Raw genomic sequence first — 18848 nt, 5'->3', positions numbered from 1 at the left:
CGTGGCTTCAGGTGGTTTATTCTGCTGCCTTTTGACCGCAGGGACGCGTGACCCTGGGTGCCCCCTGCCTTGTCCCCACCCGCCCCAGAGTCCTGTGCAGCAGCTGGGCGCTCTTATGGCCCTTTCTCAGACGTCCCTGTCCACTCTCCCACGTATTTCTGCCCCCTTGTCCTTTCTTGCATCTCAGATTTGGCTTCTGCCGGGAGCTTCCTGCCTGGGGACTTCCCTTGGCACAGCTCTGCGAGGGACAGGATCGCTCGCTCTTTTCCGTTTTGCCCCATTTTGAAGGGTGTTCTCACAGGGGAGGGAGGTAGCCGGGGTCTCTTTTCCCAGCATGTGGTGATGGAGATGCCTTGCCCCCGGCCTCCTGCGGGTGTGGGTGTGGGGACGCCCGTCAGCCGGTCCGCCCGTGGGGAGCTGCTCATTGACGGTACTCCGTCCTCCTGCTCTCTGGCCGCTTAAGATCTTCCCTTTGGTTTTCTGCAGCTCCCCCCGAGGTGTGTCTGGTCGCGGATTTACCCTTCTTGGGAATTCACCTGGAGTCTTGTATCCGTGGGATGGTTCTGGAAGATTCTCAACTTTTGTTTAAATTTTGTTTCCTCGCTCTTCCGGGGACTGCCTTAGACCCCTGGAAGTCCCCCTCACTGCACGCTTCATGCGTGCTGCCCTCTCTCCTGTGGGTCCCGCTTCTGGGCCCCCCCACCCCACCCCGAGCTCAGCCCGCGGGGCTTGTGTTCCATTTCACTAACTTCTCTCTGCATCGTCCGTGTGGCCGCCAAACACAGCCACTGAGTTTTGAGTGTTTGTCCTTTTTCTATTCCTAGATGTTCTGTTTGCTTGTTTTACAAATCTCCACTGCTGCTTCAATAGTTTCCTATTCCCTGGAGATTATTTTCTAGCTCGCCTTTTATTGCCTTAAACATGTGGGCATCGCTGGTTCAGACTGGGTCTGGCACTCCGTCGTGTGTTTTCTCTCGATTCCTGCCCTTGCTGCCTCATTTCCTCACAAGCCTGGTGACCTCAGACGCACGCTCCTCGACGTCCTTGAGAATCTACTTGTGGGGTTCTGCAAGGCCTAGGGTGGAGGCCGCTCCTCACGGGGCTTTATGTCTGCCTTTTCCAAGGGCGGGGGCCCTCCCCCTGGAGACCAGCCGGGTCCGGGTGCAGGCTTTGAAGTTCCCTGGCTCACCCAGCTCCGTGTAAATCGGGGGTGGGTCTGCCTCTTGCCAGGCGACCCCAGGAGCGTGGGCATCAGCGGTGGCTCCCAGCATCCCTGCGTTTGACCTGCCTCTGTGGGAGAGCCCAGGGCCAGCCCAACTGTGCTCCCCAGGAGATGTGCCCCAAGAAGCAGTCTCCTCGAGCTGGGGAGCCTGTGAGAGGCTCAGGGGTCAGCTCCCCTCTGGGGCCCGGTTTCCTTGTGCGCAGATAGGAGACGACCCCGAACGGGCTGGGGGCAACAGGGAGGGTGCAGGGAGAAACACGAGGCCCCTGGCACCCAGCGGCCACTCAGGGGTGCTCCCAGAGGGGATCCCAAGCCTGGTCGGCCCCCGTGCCTCTTTCTCGCCTCGGTATTCCCACCTCTAAGTGCTACGAGCCCGCCTGGCTCCAGCTCCTCAGGGTCTTGGCCCTGGTATCAGGGCTGGGGATCCCCGGGCCAAGGGCCTTCTCAGAGTCGGTGCTTTAGCCCCCACACCGTCACCTCGGAGCTCGCAGCCCCCTGTAGGTGGCCTCCAGATCTCACAGAGCTGTCCTGCCATGGCCTCCAAAGCCAGCCACAGCCCGGGCTCCAAGGAGGCCTTGTTCCCAGGGGGCCCTGCTCAGGGCTGGGTGAGGACAGTGACTTCTTTGGCCTCAGAGCCAGGAAGCCTGCAGGGGTAGGCTGACCAGGCCACACAGAGTGGGGGTGGGGTATCTAGAACTCCGTCACATGACTCTGAGCAGCAGGGTCAGGCGGACACCACGGGGCCAGCATGGGATGCTATGTAAAGCAGTCCCAAACCACTTTTGTGGGGCTGAGGTGGGAAAACTTGGTTTCCCTCCAAGCCCCCCCAGATCAAAACCAGCTCATCAGGACGCTGGGACTTACCACTGGCTCTGGCCAGTGACTCTCTCAGAACCTGCTGGGTGGGGACTTGGTGCTTCCCTCCTCCTCCTGATGATGGGGCCAGCCGGCCAGCCCTGTGCTGGCCACAGGGACCTTGCTCTGCCCACAGGGGTCAGAGGCTGGGGGGGAGGCAGATGGCATGACACTAGGCTCAAGGCTTCAAGAGCACAGGGCCATCCAGAGAGGCGAAGGTCCCTACAGCTCTGGAAGGAAGAAAGCAAGCAGTCAGGAGGAGGCTCATGCTGGGTGCTGAAGGATGAATAGGAGTTCATCAGGCATTTCAGGCAAAGGGAACAGACTTGTGATAGCTGGGGGGTTCCAGAAACGGCTCAGTGCCTCCATGCACCTCCCTGAGGGCTCAGCCTGGGGACCACCAGTTTCCCTCCAGATGTCCTCGGACAGATGTTCTGCTAGATGGGGACTTCCGGGCTGTGATGCGGCCTCGCCCTCTACTTCCTTAGTCCCAAGTACCCAGGCAGCGAGCCAGGCCATGGTGTGGGGCTCCGTCCTCCACCAGTCACCCTCCCCCTCCACTCGGAATCCGACCCCGTCCTCAGCGAGGCCCTCACCTGTGCACCCACCACCCTCCTACCAATCCCAGCACACCGCTCCACCTGTAACCAGGGCAGCACAGGGCAGGGCTCTGCCACTCGCTGGCCATGTGCCCTTGGGCCACTTTCCCCTTCTGGAGCCTAGGGACACTGATGAGACTCCCAGGGGTCCTCGTGACAGTTGGCTGTCCCCGTGCACGGGGAGGCACAGGCTAAGCTGGTGGTGGGCTCCACGAGAGGGACGGGGCACAGACTTCAGACTGTCCTCTGAGCGTCAGTTTTCTCAGCCGGACAGCAGGGTCGGGCCACCTGGCGGGGGGGGGGGTTGGAGCGTCCACTCCACTGGACAAAGTCACGGCCACGCCTGGCAGCACACTCAGCCACGGGCTGGCACCCCAAGATGAAACCGTTCTCCCACGGAGGCTTCAGATCTGCAGCTCAGATTTGTAGGTGAGGGTAAAGGTAGGCACGGAGCCCGGGAAGGTGGGTGGAGGGGACAGCCCACACTGCTTTCTCATTCCCGCTCCACATTTTCTAAATTTAGCCGCTCCCTTATTTTAAAGTTGCAAGTGATGAACTCCCCAACACCTTGCACAGGATCGGAGTGAGCCTTTAAGGGTGCGCTTTGGAAGAAAGCATTAGGAAAAAGACAGATGAAGGCACGGAGTACACTTGCCATTGTTCCCAATAAAAGAACCTACAAAAGGGAGGGGCTGGCAGCCAGCTGGCACCCCCAGGGTGCGGAGTGGAGGAATCGGGTCCACAGAGGAGAGCACCAAGAAACAGCCCTCGTGGGGAGCCCTGGATGAGCCCCTGCTCCAGGGGGATCAGAGCTTCGGCTGGCTCAAGGTGAGCAGCATAGAAAAGAAACCGACATCTCAGACAGAGACGCGGGTGGTGTTTGCCCCAAGGGAAGTTGAGAGGGTAGTGATCTACAAGCCCTTTCCTCTGCATTTTCTCCCCTGCTTGTTCCTACAGGCCCACTTTACAGATGAGGAAACTGAGGCTCAGAGAAGCAGAGCGCCTACCAACATCCCAAGAGAAGAGTGATGGGCTTGGGGCCCGAGTCGGTCTCCCGGCCCTAAACCCCACGGGGCTGCGGGCAGCCGGGGTGTGTGCTCAGCACACGAGAGGGGCCGGGCAGCTGCTGGACAGAGAGGTCATCCTATGGCCACACCAGCACTCACACCAAAGCCTGATTTAATATAGTCTGTAAACAACGCTCACATTTAAAAAGTGGTACAGGTGCCTGGATAGCTCAGTTAAGCGTCCCACTCTTGGTTCCGGCTCAGGTCATGATCTCGTCGTCATGAGTTCGAGCCCCGCGTCAGGTTCTGTGCTGGTATCGTGGAGCCTGCCTGGGATTCTCTTCCTTCTTCTCTCTGCCCCTCCCCTGCTCTCTCTCTCTCTCTCTCTGTCTCAACATAAACAAACATCAAAAAAAAAAAAAATTGGTAATAATAACATATCCCAGTGGGGAAAGCAATCAGAAAACTATGTGCTGAATTTCTCACTCAGAAGATACTCCACACAAGGAAGGCAGAGAAGCGCCCAGTTCAGGCTGCGCTGGGAAGCAGGACATCTGGGCTCCAGGATCCGGGGCTGGACCGTGGGCAGTGGGGGTGGCACAGGCAGAGGAGAGGCGCTCTGGCAAAGCCAGGCCCCCCCTGCACCGCAGACAAATATAGCCTTGCCTCGTGGCCTGCGTCCGGATTCATTCACACACCACTCGTTCATTTGACAGGTGCATGCGGAGGACGGCCTGTTCAGGCTGGATCTGGGGAGACACACCCTTAGGAACTCGCCTGCAGTGGTCCCGCCACTCTCCCCTCCAGCCCGTAATGAGAGCTATGCCTGGCCAAGGACCCCTGGTCCCGGTGGGCGTGTGACAGCCAACCAGAGTCCTTCCCTGACCCTTGTCAAGTGGGAACAGAGGCAGGAAGCAGCCTCTTGCTGGGGGCTTCTGCAAGGAGAGGGAACCGGGCCCAGGCCGAGGCCCAGAGGGCTGGACCCAGCGGTCCTTGGCCTGCCGTGACGAGGTCTGAGAATGGGGCCAAACCGCACCCTCTGGTCTAAACTGGCTCCACTCCTGCGTCAAGTGGTGGACGGATACTAATATTAATATTATTACTGATACTAAGACTCCCTGCTGCCATTTCCTGAGTGCCTCCTGCATACAGGCCCCGCCAAGAGCTATCCAGACCTGGCCTCATTAATCCTCACAAGCTGGGTACTACCAATTCTCATTTCATAGAAGGGGAAACTGAGGCACCAGGCGGCTCAGCACTTTCTGCAGCCACACAATGAAAGGCGATGGCAGGGTTTAAGTCTACATCCGTCTGACCCCAAAGCCTGTGTCCTGCCAACAGGCCACACCTGCAGTCATTCATAGAATGCCCACTGTGGACCGGGGCCAGGTGCGCAGCAGGGAGCAGGCAGCGAACCCCGTGAAGTTTACATTCCACTGCACATACCCGTGTTGTGGGGAAGGGGGGACGACAGCAGACAGAGCTAAGCACTCTGGGGAAAGGACCGAGAATGACTGGAGCATGTTAGACACAGAGATCAGGGGAGGCTCCCTGAAGGCCCACAGCAGGAGAAAGGCAGGGATCCGGGGGGGGGGGGTGCTGGGGGAAGTAGTGACCCAGCAGAGGGGACAGCGGGAGCAAAGGTCCTGAGGCACCATGCCATGAGAGCACAGTGGAGGGAGTCATTAGCCCATCAGCGATGCGAGTGATACAGGAAGGCTTCATTTCACAGAGAAAGTGACCCGAGGGCAGGCTTCTAAGATCACTGGGCTTCCCACACTGAGCAGGGGAACTTATTTAGAGGGTGGGCGGTGAGAAAGAGGGTGGGCGAGAGGCTCAGTGGGGCAGCCACATGAGGGGTGAGGGAGGACCGTCTATCACCTGCACAAGGATCTGAATGGACATAAGATCAGCCTCCACTCCCCCCACTGCTCTGCTCAGGCCAGGGACAGTACCCCACAAGGGGTTCCACTTCTGCAGGGGACAGGCCCTCTGAGCATGGGCTGTGATTATCTTTCTTTTCACCAGATCAGCCATTCCTGAGCCTAAAAAGCTGAGCCTGGGAGCAGACAGTCACTGGGACCCTGCGTCCTGCATGAGCTCGGGGGTTCACTTCTTCACCACCCTGAAAGATCGTGAGCTCCCCAGCTCCTGCCCCACTCTCAGCCCCGGCCTCCCCTGAATCCCAGCTCAGGCACAACAGGTGCTGAATCCGCTCAACACCCACTGCCTGCCGGGGGCTCTGCGCTGAATGCGGCGCGGGGCAGTGGGGGCAGGGAGAAGGCTAGAAAAGGAGTCGGACCTCAGGATCAGACTTACCTCAGGGCCTCTGCACTGTCCTTCCCTCCGCCTGGAAGGCCCGATTCATGGACCCCTGAGCAAGTTAGACACCTGAAATAAACCTATTTATGCACCAGCCCTCTGCAAGCTCCAGATGCCCTTCCCAATCTGCCCAGTCCCCTTCCAGGGAATGGAACCCCCAGTGTATGGACACCTACCACGGACGTGACCTCCTTGGAGCCACACAGCAAGCCTGCAGGCTGGGGGTTCCGACACCACTTTACAATGGGGAGACTGAGGCTCAGAGAGGAGAGATGACTCACGAAGCGTCAGCTACACCGACGGCAGAGCCGGCCTAGAAGCCGGGCGCCGGAGAGGCAAAGCTGGGCACCCGTGGTCCCTACTCCCTTGGCTCCCCGCCACAGGGCTCGTCCTCAGGGCCTCTGCCCTTCCTCACTGACTCCTCTGCTGGGGATGCCCTCCTCACCAGTTCACAGTCTGCCCCTGCCGGCAAGCCTTCTGAGGCACAGGGACGCCCCTGCCCCTGCCCCGAGCTGTGATATCTGCCGGTTCCCATCGTCACCCTCGGTGGATCCTGGGGCTCTTGGAGTGGCCTGTGGGATTTGGTGCTAGGGCTCCCCTACCTGCCTAGACCCCAGGGCGCTGGCTCTTCCTGCCAGCCTGACCCCGCAGGGCTCCTCAGGAACCTCCCTCCTTCCCTGGAGCAATATACACACCCTCCAGGCAGTGGGACTCTGTGGGCCATGCTTGGGGTGGGGGTGGGGGGGCCTGGGCCCCATGGCACTGATGACGACTGTCGTGTTCCAGCATGGAGTTCCTGAGGGCAGGCCTGAGACCCGGAGCCCCCTGTGGCCCCCCACGGCCCCTGGCCCCCAGGGACTCCGTGGTCAGAATCAGCAGAGGGGGGCTGCCCTATCTCAAGCTCCCTCTGGTCTCTGTCTCAAGCCCCAGAGGGCCTGGGAGTGGGAAGGTGCCACGAAGCTGCCCGTACATATCTGTCACTGAAATACCCTAAGAAACAGCAAAACACTCATGTTTATTGAGCATCAGCAGCCACCCGCCAGGTGCTTTCACCTAATGCAGTTCTCACAACCCTGAGGCAAACAGATCTCTGTCCCCATTTTACAGATGAGGAAACTGAGGCTCAGAGGGGGTGGAGGCCCCTTCTACCCAGCTCCGATCACAGAGGCGACCTCACTGGTTACTCACACCACCACCCCCCACCCGCCCCCGGGGACGAATGGGAGCCCGGGGCCTGGCCGGTATCCGGAAGGCTCTGCTCCAGGAGGCTCAGTGCCAGATCTTAATGTCGCCCTCCCAGGAGCAGGTGGCGAGGACAGAGGGCAGCACAGGGTGGAAGGTGGTACCGACGCAGGCCTGCGCGTGCCCTTGCAGCGTGCGCGCCCGGCTGGCAGTACGGAAGCTGTACAGCAGGACTCGGCCGTCGGCACTGCCCGTCACCAGCAGGTCACCGTCTGGGGAGCACTCGCAGCCCACTGAGTAGCCTTCTACCTGCAGAAAGCAACACGGGGTGAGCTTGCCTTCTACCTGCAGAAGGCAGCCCGTGAGGCGGGGGGGGGGGGGGGGGGCGCCGTGCCCACTCCGTGGAGGAGCGGCCTGAGGCTCGGAGCAGGGCACCCAGCATCCCCAAGGCCAAGGCCCGAGCTCCTGCCAGAAGGCCGGCGTCCCAGCGTGGATCTGGTCTCATGGAGTTTAGTGGAACGCAGCTAGAACAGCTTCAGCATAGCTGACGGTGCCTGGCCTCACCAACAGCCACCAGGTCCCCGGCCCCTTCCGCCCCAGTGAGGCAGGCCTCAGTGGGGAAAGGGGACAGATGCAGAAAAGGCCCCCTCCCCTGTTCTGTCCTGTGCTCCCTCCCTCACCCCCATGACATGCCCCCATTGAGCCCACAAGTCGGGGAAAATCTTTCCTGCCCAGCCCCTGGGGACTGGGGGCAGGGCCAGATGTGGCCCAGGGCCTTTGGGGACCACCAGGCCACGTGGCACGTGGGCACCTGAGAAACGGAAAACAGAAGCCTCCCAGAAAGAAGGTCTGTGCACTCCGGGGCCCCAAGTCCACCGCTGCTGTCGTCTGGAGGAGGCTCTGGGGCCGGTGATCCGTTTTGACCCGGGGCAGAGGAACAGAGTACCTTGTGTCCTTCGTAGCGCCGCCTTCTGCTCATCCGGTAGGGCCACACGGCGGAAAAGAGGGCCAGGTAGTTGCCGTTGGTCTGTGCCAGGAACACGGGCTCCCGCGGATGCGAGGCGAGGCTGGGGCAGGTGTATCTCTCCTGAAAGACGTGAGGCCACAGGGAGGCAGGAAAAAGGCCCCAGTTGGGCCTTCTGCCTCCGCCAGACACGTCACCCAGCGCCCCGCTCCTGGAGCCTTGGGCCCCCCCCACCCAGGCCTGGCCTTAGAGGTCTGCACGGCTTTCCTGCGGCTGCTTAACAAGATGCCACAAACTCGGTGGCTTAAAACTACACACATTTATTCTCTTAGAGTCCGGGAGGTCAGGCGTCTGCCATGGGTCTCCCTGGGCTAACATCAAGGTGTCAGCAGAGCCGTGTTCCTTCTGGAGGCTCTGGGGGGGTAATCTGTTTTCCTGCCCTTACTGGCACCCCTTGGTTCACGGCCCTAGTGGTGGACGGAAAAATGACCCCCACACTCCCATCCACGTAGCGGATTCCCGGGACCGGTGAATGTCACCTTATGTGGCAAAAGGGCAGAGGGGGTGTCTTTGCGGATATAATTAAGTCAAGCATCTTGAGGTGGGGACGTCGTCCTCTATTACCGCCCTAAGTGCACTCACGTGTGTCCTTGTAAAGGGAGGCGGCCGATCACACTCACAGATACAGTGGCAGGGGTCTGAAGAGGCCAGCGTGAGGAAGAGGGGGCAGACTCCCCCCGAGCCTCCAGAAGCAGTGCGCCCTGACAAAACCTCGATTTCAGCCCAGGGAGAACCTAATCACAGACATCTGGCCTCCAGGACGGAGAGAGAGAACGTGTTCGTTTTGAAGCCATCGACCGCGGTACTTTGCCACGCAGCGCCAGGAAAGGAGTCCGCACGCCCGCCCGCCCCCGCCCCACCTCCACGGTGAGCTCTCGGGGAAGCCCCAGCCCGGCCCAGGCCCCCCTCGCGGCCCACACGCACAGTAGCTGGGAAGGTGGACGGCCGGGGAGAAGACAAAGGCGTGAGCAAAGTGTTCAAAGCACGAGGCAAGGAGCCGTCACTGTCTGACGGGCTGCATGACATGGAAGCGCCCCTAGCAACTCCCTTCTCCACGGCATCTGGCCTTTGCTTTATTCCAAGTGTTGTCCTGAGGCCACACTGTCTACAGGAGCCCACCTCAGAGAGCAAAGCGGGGGCAGCTGGAACACAGCTGCAGACTCTGTGTCCCTCAGAGGCTCAGGGGCCACGCTGACCGGGGAATAAGTTCCACGGCATGCTCTGCGAGCACAGCACCTGCTCCCCACGCAGAAAGTGAGTGGGTGCGGTCTGTAGGAGGGTCAGTGGCCTGCCATGTGGCACTCCCATCCACCTCCCCTGGGTGCCTGTTCTGCACGGGCTGTTGGATGCGGAAGGCCGGGGTGGCCAGACACGCCCACGCAGCCCCCTCCCGGAGCTGGTGCTTCTCCCCGGGTTGCACCAGGACCCTGCAGTGAAGGTCTGGAGGCTGGTGTGCGCAGGGTCACCTAGAACCCTCCGAGAAGAGGAAATGCGGGGATGGGGGGAAGGTACGTATGTACGCCTAACACATATTTTTTAATTTGGCGGGGGGAGCACCGAAGAGATTAGCTACGGCTTATTTGAAGTCTTAAAAGGTGATGGTGATCGTAATGGCGATGATGGTGGTGATGGTGGTGGTGGTGGTGGTGGTGGTGATGATGATGATGATGATGGTGATGAATGTGGTGGTAATGAGGGTGGTGATGGTGACGGTGATGATGATGACGGTGATGGTGGGGATGGTGACGGTGATGGTGGGGATGATAGTGGTGGTGATGAGGGTGGTGACAGCGATGGTGACGATGTTAATGGCGATGGTGGCGATGGTGACAATAGGTAACGCGTTTATGGAGCACATCCTCCTGGGTCTGGCACTGTGCTAGATCCTTTATAAGCGTTATTTCCTTCAATTCTCAAAACCACTCTATGAGGTAAATATATTCTCATCCTCAATTTCCTAAGAGGAAAACAAGAATCAAAAAGGCTAAATAACGGGCCCAGGGTCCCCGGCTTGTGAGTGGTGAATCCAGGACTTTAACACCAGATCTAGCCTCAGGTCGCGGCTTGAACTTCCAAGTCACAGTTCCTGCCAACAGCACTGAACAAAGGTGGGGCGGAAACCCGTGTGGGCTGGATGGGGTGGTGGAGGGAAGGCAGGAGCGCGTGGGCTGTGTGGCTGTCCTCCATCGATCCGGACGGGGGGCCCCTCCACACCCTTCCCCCGTGGGGTGGCCATGCCGGGCAAGGGACACGTAGGAGAAGTATGGAGGTGCTGTTTTCTGCCCTTGTCTACCCCCACCCCAGGGATTTCAGGCACCTGGACGATCTCTAAAGAGCCTGCCTGCTGAACCATCTCCCACAGGAAGTGATCTGGGATCCCAGACAGCCTAGGGCTACTTAGACACAGCCTACAGCTGAAGCAAACTGAAGAGCAATGCCACATAAGGTCTCTCACGTGGAAAATCTGGTTGGAGATTTTGGCAGAGCTCCGGAAATCCCAGGCAATAATGGTGCGGTCAGCAGAGTCCCGGCTCGAAGCGTCCGTGCTGCTCAGAAACTCAGAGCCTTCCTGGAGGAAGAGGATGTCCAAGGTCTGCTGGATGGTTGCCTTGTAGCTTCTCACCACCTGCAAGAGATGCATCTGTCATGCTGTGGGCCCCACGAGTACAGGGCGGGCACCCACGGGGAGGGCCACCAAGAGCCCAGGCAGCAGATGGGGTTTAGCGAGGGCCGTGCCGGGCTGCTAGGAGATACCTCCCGCAGCCTGGCTTCGTGGCCCCTCCCCACAGACGGTCCTCCCTGTCACGTGCCTGCCCCACATCTATTGGCGCACGGCCACCATCCATGAGCTACCCAGGGAGGCATGATGACCTCTCAGACCACACCAGTCCCGGGGATAGCAGCTAGTGCCTGATGAAAGTGAGCTCAGGGAAGGGCCCATCACCCAAGGGCACCTAAAGGGCATCAATGATGCCCACTGATACCAGGCCACACGTTACGAGAGTGTCTTGCTTCTTCTCCTTCTTTTTCTTTTTTTTTAATGTTTATTTATTTTTGAGACAGAGAAAGACAGAGCATGAGTCAGGGAGGGGCCGAGAGAGAGAGAGGGAGACACAGAAGCAGGCTCCAGGCTTTGAGCTGTCAGCACAGAGCCCGACGCGGGACTCAAACCCCCATGAATGGTGAGATCATGACCTGAGCCGAAGTTGGACGCTTAACTGACTGAGCCAACTAGGAGCCTAGCAACTGAGGGTCTTGCTTCTAAAGACGTCACATAATTCACAGCCCACAAAACCGCAGCCTATTCTCTCTGGAGTAGTAACTGTATTGCAAAAAGCCAGAGCTCTTGGAGACCGTAAGGCAGAACCACAGTACATGTATTAGCTTCAAAGACACTTTTTACTTCCTAGCATCATGGCCAATCGTTCATAGCCTCCTGTCTTGTAAACCAATGCGATCGAGTACCCAGCGGTTCTGTTTTCCCCAGAGCATTTGATCACACTCACTTTCCATTCTGAAGCAACTGGTTCGGGTCGGGGGCAGGTCCCAGTATCGGGACTAACAAGTGTCTCCACTTAACAAACTCACAGACCTCACGACTTTCCACTGCAATACTCAGCAAGAGGCCAGCACAACGCGGCCTCAGGCCTTCCCGGCCGGCCTGTTTACCAGCTACCTGGGCGCCACCCTGTGGCCACAGCATACACACGGTTCTCTGGTCCCTCTGCCTGCTGGCTGTGAGATAAGAAGTCTCGACAATTTTTTCTTTAAAGCGGCCTTTGCCGCCTTCAAAGTGTTATCGTCCTCTTTCAAATGTACATAAGTCAACTCCATGTCACGTGTAGCATGCTATAAAGTCAACTTGGGCAGTTCTGAGACCCATTCTCCAGATGAGGAACACTGAGGCTCAGAGATGTGGGGATTTGCTCCAAGTCCCACCGTCAGGGGGGCGGGCTTCTCCCTGTCCCTGCTGCTTCCTTCGGGCCCGCAATCCAATCTCCTACTGGCCACTTCCTACCTCCATAAATTAGGGGACAGCTTCCTGGGGGGGGGGGGGAGGGACAAATGGCTGTTCTCTGAGCTTCTTCAGCAGCAACTCCCAGGTAAGGCGACCGCAGGGTAAGCCCCTTGAAGCCCGCAGAGTGGTACGGACACAGAAAAGAGAAGGCGGCCCTGCAGCCCTCTGGACACAAGGCAGAAAGGCAGCCCACGGCCACTCCCCAGCCCTGAGCCTCCCAGAGGGGAGGGAGTCTCCTTGCCCCTAGCCAGAGGGGCTCAGCAGGGGTGCTGCCAGATGCTCCTCCGCCCAGTCTGAGGCTGGGGCCCGGGGAGGGGGCATGAGTACCCTCGAAGTCTCCAGTATCCAATCGCATGAGTCTGCACAGCATCCGGACTCACAACAGCACCACCCCAAGGCCACGTTTGGAATCCACTTTGGTGGGGAAGAGAGGGGAGGGGAGGGAGTGGTGCCCCATAATCACAGCTCTGGAGCCGTCTCTTCGCCAGCTCCTCCCACCCCAGTGCCATGACAGTCACCCCTCACTTCGACACCCTCCCCACCAGCCACCCCTCTATCTGCCTAGGCCGCATCAGTCCTCAACGCCCTCCTTCCCCTTTTCCCAAAGCCCTCTCCATCCCCACCATTCGGGGGAGGAGCAGCGAGTCCAGAGATGGCCGGGGCAGTAAATGCCAAGAGAAGAGTATGTCTGGCCCGACTCATGTCCCTGGAAGTGGCCCGTGCACTGGGCAGCCCGTCCTCCCTGGGGGCACGGAGTGGCCCACACAGAATGGCCACCGGAGAGCACCCACAGACGCTGGGCGGTTCCCAGCTCCCGGGCAGGGCCGTGAGCTCCTGCGGGCGGTTCTGGCCTTCTCACTGCAGCCCCCCTCCAGCCACCGCACGGTGACCCCCACAGGGGCTCGGGAAACACACTGACCCAGGCAAGGATGGAGGAAGGAGAGGGCTCTCCCTGAGTGCCCAGGAAGCGGCACTGGCCCGGGGTGCCACATAAATTACCTCATGGGGACAGCCAGAGGGCGACATGAAGGCCCGGGAGGAGCGAGGTGCCGGCCCTCGGCTTGTGCGTGCCACACCTGCCTCCCAAGACAAACTTCCCAGAAGAACGGAAACCATTGTTCTGCACATTTCCTGAGAATGGATGGAAACGGCCCAATCCATCGGGGCGCCATAGAACCGAATGGCCGGGAAACAAGCCGTGTGACAGGCGATCCCTGCCAAGAACGCTGCTGTAAGTAGAAGGCTGACCTTTGAAGTGGTCGCTGCCGAACAGGATTTACTCGCCTTCACAACTGCTCCTGCCCCGGCAAAGAGCAGAGAAACCATCTGTGTGTCTAGCTGGTGGGTTTTATGGCGACCTTAATTACACTGACAGCTGGTACATCCCATCCCAGGGGCGTGGGACGGCGCCACGCAGCCCTCACCGGCAGGATCCGGAAGGGAGCCTCGCCCGGACTCTTCCGGGGGCCTCTGTCAGGTAAGCAGACACTGGGCTGAAGGTTTCTGGCTCTGGGGCAAGCGGCAGACGTGATCCACACCATGGCAGATTCGGGCAAGATGAAAATCACCGGACATCCCTGAAATCCCACGACTGCCTGGTCCTCCGGACAGACCTGGGAAACTCTGGGCTGACTCTGGTTCATCCAAAGCACAGATTTCCCTTCCTCGCGTCCCTGCCACTTCCCAAGTATGTGGGGTTGGGGCGCAGGCTAGGCTCGGGTCCTGGCCTTTTGGTCGTCACCACGGGAGGCCTGGACTACAGGGGCGAACCTCTGCCTCAGAGCGACGGAAGACTGGGGCGTACTGGCCCCCTGACCCCACCCACCACTCCCCTGCACCCAAACCTGAGGAAACGCAAGGGGAGACACTGCTCTGGCTCCCACGGGACGCCGCGCTCCCTCAGCCACCCGCCTGCCCCACAGGACCGTGTATCTGTGACACTGGGTTGCCTTTGGGCAGTGCGGGGTCTGCGGGCTGCGGACATTACTCAGGTGTGTTGGATTAACCACCGGATTTGTGAACAAAAGGAGAGTTTGCAAAGTAGGCACACTGAGGTCTCCGGCTCCCAGCAATATCCCGGCACTTGGGGCGGAGCCAGCACACGTGAAGCCGCCGCCACTGGCCCCGTCAGGCACCATTCACAGGGTCCGCCTGTGGCCCTGGACATGGGAGACGAAGGAGACCTGACTCCCTGGGAACTCTGAGACGGTGGTGGGGGTGGGAGGCAGAAGCAGAGCCCTGTGCTCAATGCCGCATCATCGCTGGCCCCGTGGAGGCCGACAGAGGCCTCCCTCCCCAGTGAGAGGGCCCCAGGTCCCCGGCGGCCACCTCGGTGTCCAGCCCGATGGCCTGTTGCTGACTCTGAGGTCCCGGGCAAACCCCACCCCTCTGCTTCAGCCTCCACACCTGTAAGTGGGGGACAACCGGGCCGCAGCCTGGGAGCAAACAAGAGCTGTGACCGTGCCCGGCTCAGGGGCCAATGCGCACCAGAGCCTCACAAACCTTCTCCTCCAGGGCCGGCTAGAGCCAGAGTCCCAGCATGGAGCTCTGGGTCCTTGCTTAAGTCCCTTCTCCCCACAGTTCCATTCCTTCTCCCCGAAAATAAACATCCGGGTCTCTGCAAATGCTAAGAGGTCAGGAGTCTCTGCATGAAGGCAAGCTGGAGAGGTGAGCAAAGGGCCTGTTTTTATAGCTTAAATTCACACAAGTAGCCAATCACAAGGCACAGTGTGCACCAAAAGTACTCTGCTGATAAATTCAGGAAGGACCAGAAATCTACATTTTAAAAAAATAGAAAAGAAGACATGATTAAGTTTTTCTATTCCCCCCGGGGCTGGGGGAATCGCTCCCAGTCATGACTCTGAGGCCAGAAGCAATGAGAAAAACATGGGTTAACCTGGCTACATGAAAATCATCATAATAATTTTAAGAACTATTGTACGGCATGAAAAGCAAGTAAATAAAAAAGTAAAAAAGACAATCAGGAGGAAAATTTGCAACTTGTCTCAGAGGCAAAGGTTACTATCCCTAATACACAGGTTCTCAAAACAGATGAGAAAGACCCAGCACATCTACAAAAAAAGGCAAGAAAAGTGAACAGAGAATTCATATAAAAGGAAACGCAATTGGTCCTTTGATCTTGCTCATAATGAGACATGCAAATTCAAATCACACAGAGATACCACTTCTTACCTATCAAATTACCAAAGTCCCAGTTTGACAACGCACTCCATTAGGTGGCTGTGGGGCATGAGCTAACTGCACACACTGCTGACAGAAACACAAAACGCTACAATCCCTGCGGAGAGAACCGGGGCAACGTCGAGCAAAATAACATATGCCTTGTCTCTCAGCAATGTGCACGACCCAGCAAAGCAACTTGTAGGAACGGTCCCAAAGGCACACTGGCAAAACCCCACAAAGGTGTAAGTACGCCGCCGCTGAAAGCAGCAATACTTCTACAAACGACGCAAATGTACGTCCACAAAGGATCAGCTGAGTAACCCTTGGCGCATCCACACTCCAGAATGCCACGGGCTGGAGACAGTGCAGCCTGTCCACCTGCCTAGCTACGGGGCGGCCTCCAAGGCATACTGCCTGGTGCGAAGGGCAGGTGGTGGAAAACACACGCGTAAATCAGCGGAAGAGGCGATGGGAACGTGTGTGTGTGTGTGTGTGTGTGTTTACATCGATTAAAAACGGCAGGAAGATAAACCAGGAACTAAATAAATGAACGAACAGAGGAAGAGAACAGAATGGCGGAGACAGGAGTAGAGGTGGAACTTTTAGGGCTTCTGTAAAGGGCCAGACGGTAACTATTCTGCAGTCTGGGGCCACATACAGTCACGGCTACATTCTCTTCCGTGTGCGTGTGCGTGCGTGCATGTGCACCCACGTGTGTATGTTACAGCCATCTCAGAACACAGAAATGGTTCTCAGCTCCAGGACCGTACAAAAATGGCAGCAGGCCAGACCAGGCCCACCAGCTTTCCAATCCCTTCTTTAGAGCCACGTGTATATTTTATAAAGTTATGCAACAAAATTGACTGAAAGCAGTCTCTAAAATGTGAAAGCAAAATTAAGCTGATAAAACTAACCGTGTATTGAGCTGGTAGCTTAACCACGTAAATCGGATTTATTTTAGGAAACATTAAAAGCATAGTCATTTAATGGCACATCCTTAGATGAATATACATTCTGAACGGAAAATCAGTAATTTAGACATACACTAGACATACATTATGGACAAAAAGAACCACAAGAAATATTAAACTGCCTTCAGTCACTGCACAGCTAGCATTGACATGTACCAAAAAAATTGTGCAAATGCAGATAGAAATAAAAATTTCCAGTATAAAAAAGAGAAAGTATATAAAACCAAAGAAGTTAAAGAAAAATTCTATAATCCTAAATTTGAACTAGGAAAATCAGTATACACGATGATATATTTTTTCTTTTTTTCCCTTTTCTTTCTTTTTTAAGATTTTGTTTACGTAATCTGTACACCCAACATGGCGTTTGAACTCACAACCCTAAGATTAAGAGTCGCACGCTCTACCAACTGAGCCAGCCAGGTGCCCCTGATGTACTTTTTCTTAATAACAGAAACATCTCCTAGCTCTGTCCATAGAAAGGGCCTAGAAACAAGGAGCAACCACATCACTCAGATTATGGTCTTCAAACCCAGATAAGCAAAAGTGACACGGATGACAGATGTCGGCACCACACCGGTGCCTATAACGGAGGAAAGAGTGATCACGGTTAGTAGAGACGTGGAGGACGTCGGCCTGAAAGGCACAATGTCTGAGATGAAAAATACGTTAGGTGGTGTTAATAGCAAATGAGACACCGCAAAACCATTAGTGAACTAGAAGACATAGCAACTGAAATCATTCAAAATATACCAGTGAGAAAAACAGACCGGATTTAAAGATGAAATCTAGTTTTAACCCAAAACGGAGTAAGCCCACGATGGCCTCTTACTCTTGCCTGCCAATTATAACTAAAAGCTCCGGACAAAATTCAAGAAGCAACTGCCTGGAGGCTTTCAAGAGTAAGTAACAGCAAGTGGGCTGGGGAGGGAAATCAATAAGGTCCCAGGTTTGTGGGGCGTAGGGATGGGGGTGGCTCGTTTGCGGTCTCTTCACTCCTGACTTTGACTAGTGGACTTACTGAAAAAAACGTAACTACATGGTGGGCACAAACAGCAAAAATTCCGATATTAATCTGTCGTTCTGGTCAAAGGAACAAGAAAATGGGCCCTGGTAAGCCAGAGAATATGGGGGACATTTTCCAATGTATCTGTTTGCTCTCCTCCGCTGACCCAGTGCCAGCCCCACAGCAGTTCTGCCGTGCACTGGGGGTGCGGTTCAAGTACCTAAAACCTAGAGAGCAAGCATCTGAATAGAAGAGCTGGGGAAAAGGGCCTTTATTATGAAAACGGTGAGGAAGATCCACATTTCTTTTTTCCTCTATTTTCTCTGGGTACTTCGTCTTGAAAGGGATCCCCGTTACAGATACTGTGACAAGACAGAAGACTAAGTCTGAGACAAAGTCGTTTCTCTGGGCAGAAGGACCAGGAAAGGAGGACCCAGGAAGCCACGTCGCGTGGGAGAAATTCCAAGAGGACAGAGCTGAGAATCCTCTAGTTCTTCGTGTGAACTGACATGCACCCCGGGACAATCCCTAAGCAATACATTCATGGAGTCCAATCGCAGAAGCACAGCCGAAGCTCTGGGAAGCAGAATACCATATACCCACTGCCCAAGTCTGAAACCAACCCCTTAGTGGCCCCGCATCACAAAGAGTTTGAACACTGCAAAGAAAATAGAACCACCGCCCGACAAACGGGAGAAGGAACCTGCAAACTGAATCTGACAGGCTTGGTTGCCTGTTAAGACAAATTGCTATTCTCATAGGCCTGTAATAGGGTCCAGGATCTTCTAATATTGAAAATGTGCGGGATATATTCCAAAATTACTTGACATATAAAGAACTAGGAAAATGTAAATAGTAAGCACTACAAAAGAGAAATGATAGACATCGGCCCTGAAGTGACCTAGATGTTGGAATCATCAGATATAATTAATGGCTATTATAATCATCCTCAATGACATAAACACAAACACTCTTGAAATGAATGGATAGATGGTGGCAACAGAGAATAGAAACTACATATTGTTTTAAATGGAAATTTTAGAACTGGAAAAAAACAACAACAAAGAATAAGCTCAATAACAAAACGGGAGTGAGAAAGACTCCGTGAACTCGAAGACAGATCAACAGAAATGATAGGATCCGAAGAAAAAATGTATAGACCCTTAGGGACCTATCAAAGCCTAAGTATTTTTGTCATGGGAGTTCCTAAAGGAGAGGGGAAAGACAGCAGAACAGAGAAAATATATATACTTGTTGACTGAGAGTGCCCAAATTTGGTAAAAGGCATAAACTTAGAGTCAAGAGGCTCCACAAGCCACAAAGGAGATGAAATCAAGGAAAATCAAGCCCCACACATCACAATCAAACTGCTGCAAAGTTCAAAGGACAAACCTTGAAACCCCCAGGGGAGAAAAATGAAGCATCACAGGGACAGCAGTCTGTGTCTGTTCTGACAGACTTC

The 18848-nt window shown here is 56.2% G+C and overlaps 1 protein-coding gene and 1 long non-coding RNA gene across 13 annotated transcripts in view; both read right to left on the bottom strand.

Moving 5' to 3' along the window:
* Positions 1 to 2: 2 nt before the first annotated feature.
* LOC115516870 lies at positions 3 to 3972 on the bottom strand. Its single transcript, XR_003969691.1, has 2 exons — positions 3883 to 3972; positions 3 to 3278 (listed from the first exon to the last, which is right to left on the bottom strand). It is a non-coding gene; the product is annotated as an uncharacterized LOC115516870 (long non-coding RNA).
* A 3028-nt stretch (positions 3973 to 7000) lies between these two features.
* Positions 7001 to 18848, bottom strand: part of WDR25 (WD repeat domain 25) — a 140767-nt gene continuing 128919 nt past the window's right edge. For 11 of the 12 annotated variants that reach the window (XM_030319968.2, XM_030319959.2, XM_030319960.2 and 8 more), the window contains 3 exons: positions 10667 to 10837; positions 8134 to 8274; positions 7001 to 7496 (listed from right to left, as the gene is read on the bottom strand). In XM_030319968.2, coding sequence (XP_030175828.1) covers positions 7275 to 7496; positions 8134 to 8274; positions 10667 to 10837 — 534 coding nt within the window. In that variant the 3' untranslated portion in view covers positions 7001 to 7274. Of the gene's footprint in view, positions 7497 to 8133; positions 8275 to 8793; positions 8913 to 10666; positions 10838 to 18848 lie in introns of all 12 variants that reach the window. The other variant, XM_030319970.2, reaches the window with a different exon arrangement.

The sequence above is a fragment of the Lynx canadensis genome, chromosome B3 (assembly GCF_007474595.2).
Source record: "Lynx canadensis isolate LIC74 chromosome B3, mLynCan4.pri.v2, whole genome shotgun sequence".
NCBI lineage: Eukaryota > Metazoa > Chordata > Mammalia > Carnivora > Felidae > Lynx > Lynx canadensis.
Note: the sequence above shows the minus strand (reverse complement) of the source record. Positions and strands in the feature narration are given on the sequence as shown.